This window comes from Suricata suricatta, chromosome 7 (genome assembly GCF_006229205.1).
Source record: "Suricata suricatta isolate VVHF042 chromosome 7, meerkat_22Aug2017_6uvM2_HiC, whole genome shotgun sequence".
NCBI classification, from domain to species: Eukaryota; Metazoa; Chordata; class Mammalia; order Carnivora; family Herpestidae; genus Suricata; species Suricata suricatta.
The window spans coordinates 98,292,704-98,297,397 of NC_043706.1; the positions used below are offsets into that span (position 1 = coordinate 98,292,704).

General features: G+C 42.2%; 1 protein-coding gene across 2 annotated transcripts in view; it reads right to left on the bottom strand.

Moving 5' to 3' along the window:
• Positions 1–1,888: 1,888 nt before the first annotated feature.
• Positions 1,889–4,694, bottom strand: part of HS3ST5 (heparan sulfate-glucosamine 3-sulfotransferase 5) — a 255,489-nt gene continuing 252,683 nt past the window's right edge. For both annotated transcript variants that reach the window (XM_029945533.1, XM_029945532.1), the window contains exon 5: positions 1,889–4,668. In XM_029945533.1, coding sequence (XP_029801393.1) covers positions 3,738–4,668 — 931 coding nt within the window. In that variant the 3' untranslated portion in view covers positions 1,889–3,737. The remainder of the gene's footprint in view (positions 4,669–4,694) is intronic.

Consider the following 4,694-nt stretch of genomic DNA (forward strand, 5'->3'; position numbering starts at 1 on the left):
AAGACACGATTTATGATCACTTGAAATTCTGCATCCCTGGAAATTTCTCAAATTAGGCTGATAAAGGCAATCCAGTCTAGCCCACTGCTAATCAGAGAAAGCGAAAGCTTATTGGCAAGGCCGGAATTTGGACTTCCCTTATTCTTGGCCCCCACCTTTGCTTCGCAGCAACATGCCTCCAGCACCCCAGACAAAGCTCCTCAAAGGGCCTTGCGGGCTGGTAGGGCCCTTGTACCAGGTGTGGCCCCACGAACAGGGCTCTTTGGAGGCCCTTTCAGACTTAGTGGCGATTAGTGACTGTTCTTGCTGGTCCTTCAACATACAGGGTGCCAGATCTCAGATCAGACGTGATTATGCTGGTTTACACGCCTTTACTTTATTATCCACGATACGGGCCCTCCTGTCTCGGAGGTTTCCTGCACGATGGAGCGGTTGGCAGGAAAAGTGCTTCGGTGAGGTGACCTCAGGTGAGGAGGTGATGGGCTTGAACGGGGTGTGTGCTAGGGGCGGCGGGTCTCTTTTTCTCTCCGATCTCTCGGGACTCTAGTTCCTGTTTGTATACCCATAATTGGAATTCCTTAGCTTCCAAAATGGTGTTATTTCAGCTTTTTGATCCAGCAGAAACTTCACCATTGCTTAACGTTGTTTTTATCTTTGCGGCTAGAACTGTTTCACAAAGCTGTCCGGTGTTACGGGGAGGAAGGCAAAGACTCGGTGATGTGAAGGAGCAGTGTGTTCAAGAGAACCCTGGTGGAGCTAACACAATGAGCTGAGGATTTCTCTAGAGATCTGCTGCCTGTTTGATGACGACGGGAAACGCTTCTTCAACAAGGAGGTTTAAAACCTCCAGTGGAAGGATGCTATAAAGTTAGGGGGTTTTACTTCTCTCTACTGTGCTCAGTCAGCAGTGGCCGTGGCTTGCTTTTTTTCCAGGGAAATGAAACCTACCTCCAAAACATCTTTCCAGGCCAGGCCTTCTGTTTTAGGTCTCTGTGGGGGAGGCTCCGAGGTTTCCAACAGTTCTCAAAGTTACTTAGAAAGCAGAACAATTGGAAATCACAGAGCTTTTTTTTTTTTTTTTTTTTTGCTGAGCGTGATGAAGAAATACTGACTTATGGGGCCAAAAATAACAAATTAGAAAAGTCAGTATAAGTCAAAGAGAATCTTAGAATAAACTCTGGTATATAGTATTGGTAGCATTAGTGAAAATGAAGAAAAACTTGGGGGACTCCTGGGTGGCTTCGTCAATTAAGCGGCTGACTTCGGCTCAGGTCATGATCTCACTGCTCTTGAGTTCGAGCCCTACATTGGGGTCTGTGCTGACAGCTTGGAGCCTGGAGTCTGCTTCAGATTCTGTATCTCCCTTTCTCTCTGACCTTCTCCTGCTCATGTTCTGTCTCTCTCTCCCTCAAAAATAAATAAACATTAAAAAATTTTAATAAAAGATTGCCATTAAGTTTCTATTCATTAGTTTTAAAAATGTCCTCTGTCTAGGAAAAAATTGCTGTTTGTCTCTTAACAACTTTTTCAGTTTATTTATTTATTTGGGCTCGAACCCACAAATCTTGAGATCATGACCTGAGCCAGAACCAAACATCAGATGCTTAACCAACCTTGCCACTCAGGCACCCCAAGATTGCCATTTTTCAATTTTATTGGTGGAATTCCTAGGCTAAGCTTTTGAAACATCACCATTCCAATGGGATATGATTTGATAGTCAGTGGTATAAAACTGTATTAGCTATTTCATAAATCGTTCTTTCTAGTGTTCTAGGAAGAGTTACAATAGAATTAATGACAACATGCGCTTATGACCTTGAATGTAAGCATTTGGAGTTTACTCCAATGGCCAGTTGAGAATTGAGGCACAAGGAAATAATTGATTTCATTCATGGCTTAAGGGAGCACTGAGACCCGAGACTCTCCAGAGTCGCTGCACAGTGAGTTAGAAGCTGGCGTGTTCCATGCTGAGAGATCAGCATCACTGCTAATTGAAACAGGAGAGATGATCACTAAGGCTGTGGCTCGAGAAGCAATATATACCAACACCAGAGGGGAAAGGGCTATTTATTTAGGAAAGTTCACCATCAAATCACTGGACAGATTAAACAACTCATGGAGAAAATCGACACAGTACAATCAAAAGGGAACCCATGGTAATTTGCTGATTTCTCTAGGCACTCTCAACGTGATGCTGAGTGAAAGTCCCCTAGATTTTGTCTATTGGATAAGCAGCTCTGATTGTGAAAACTCGCTCTTTATGTTCTTGTGGTTGATACCTCTTTCCACCATTTTCCAAATTACATTTAAGCATGATACAGGGTATCCTGGTGTTAGCAAGCACCCAATTTAGCATTAATTTCTCTGGCTGGGGATATGAGCCATATGTTTATGTTAGAGCAACACTAAGCATTTGATCAGTTTTGGGCAGACTGGTACAGTTTCTTCTCAAAGAGGGCGTTCTGAGAGTTTTTACTTATTTATTTATTTTTGGAGTTTGTATTCATTTTTGAAGCATCAGCAGCTTTCAGTTCAGAGGCCACACACGTTTTCTGATCTTATTTTATTTAATTTCTCTACTGGTCTGACTCTGATTAGAGGTTCAAATAAAATTGTGATTCTTCTAGGCTTTAATTCTGTTAAAGTATCTATGTCTCTCTCCCGGCACAGCAGTAACATTGCAAGTAAATTAATTGTTAGAAAGTTGCCGCGGGAGTAGCGGCTAGTATTCTCTGAGGTTGGCTCTGTTACTAGTTTTCCATATGGTTGAGATGTTTTCTTTAATATACGCAACCTCACTCCGTAAAAACATTTTCACCACGGTACCGAAATCTAAGTGAGAAGCGCCTCTTTCCAAGCACTCTCACACACACCTAAACAGCTTCCATTCGGGAAGCCAGCAGGGGGCCACGTAAAACAAAATGAGGGGGGGGAAAGGTTGCACATAGAGTAATTTTAATCCATTCCATTTTTAAATACCACAATAAATTTAATTTTCACAATAAATTAAATAGGCATATTCAGTTTACAAAATAGAATTACTTAGTGTGAAACCAGTATTTACAACAATATACATTATGTACATGACATTTCTCTTTGTTGACGTAGGACAACAAGGAAGGAAAAGGACTTAACTATCCAATGTGTGATTGACATGCTACATGTGACACCACGGTCTTAACGAGAAAACAATAGTGCAAAGTCACCACAGGTACTTTGGAACGGTGTCAATTTTATGAGATAAGACATTCTTTCAAATGATAAGAAAATAGTATTTTCTGGTTTCGTGGCACCAATTCAGTACCTGAATTAAAGAGCCAGCTTTCCCTTAGTAAAGAATGCATAACTGAATCCTCTACTTCCTGAAGCTTCACAGCCATTGGTACATTTTCCCACATAATCTTTTGGCTTAAATTTATGAAAATGGCGGGCGACAAATTCTGACTCAAAGGAAGACTAACTCTTTGAGAATAAGTGAAGTCACTTTCTCCCAATACCACCACCTTTTCTTTTCGTAAATAGCTTAAAAGATGCAACTACAGCAAACTGGTTTTTGTCTTTTGTAAATTTTCAGTAGAAAAAGAACTGATCTTATATTTGGTCACACACTGTGTATGTACAAGTATACATGGAAAAACGACTTGGATAGTTGTGTCTAAGAAAAGTGCATATTTTTAATCTAGGGGAGACATTGTGAGTCTCCAGCCACAACACATAGTGTTATATGACTTATTATTTTAGGGCCAGTTCAATGTCCTCCCAGTGATCTGGTAAAATTTTTGATTGAAAGGGTGAAAAAATTTGCGCAATTTGGTAATGACAGAGGGATCCACCTCTGGATGAATGCGTCCCTTGCTGCCCGCCAGGCACTTATTGAAGATAATATTAAATCGCAAGCAGTAAAACCCTCTGGTAGCATTGAAATATAAATTGTATTGACTTATTCTCGGGGGAAGATTTAGGAACTTCTCCACAAGCTGAAGTTCCGGCAGAGGCTCTGTGATGAGGCGATCTCCATCGACAATGTGAAATTGCTCAATGGGAAAGTATTTCAACCACCTTTCCAGATGTTTGGTGTAGATGCTGGTTCTTACCGCCTTGTATTTTGTGTTCACCTCGCAGGTATTTGGGTCTATTGCCAGCTTCTCAAACTTGTAATACGTTTTGTTCTTCCTCTCCTTCCCCTCAAGCACCTGAGTGTAATCAGAAATAGCTCTTGTGGTTGGCTCCCTGACAATGATCAACAACTTGATGGATGAGTTCATTTTGTAAATCCTTTCCGGAACCTCCTCCGTGATAAAATATGCTGGGCTCTTTTCAATTGTGATTTGCTGTGGGTAGGAAAAAGGCATCTTTTTCCTATACCACTCAATGCCCTTGGCATAATTCTCATCATTGTCAAAGAAGTGGATTTCTTGGGAGGCTTTGACCACTGCTGGATGGAGGTTCAGCATCTCAAGCAGGGCCCTTGTGCCTCCTTTCCTCACCCCAATGATAATGGCCTTGGGGAGCTGCTGGACCAGGTCATGAAGGCGAACTTGCTCCTTGGAGGTATTGCCCTTCCGGAACTCGTGCAGCAGGCCCCGCTTAAACTGGAGGGCGCGGAGAGGGACTTCGGCCTGACTGCGGGCTCCGAATCGTCCTTCAATGGGGCAAATGGGTTGTAGCCTGAAAGCAACAGAAAGAGGCTCTTA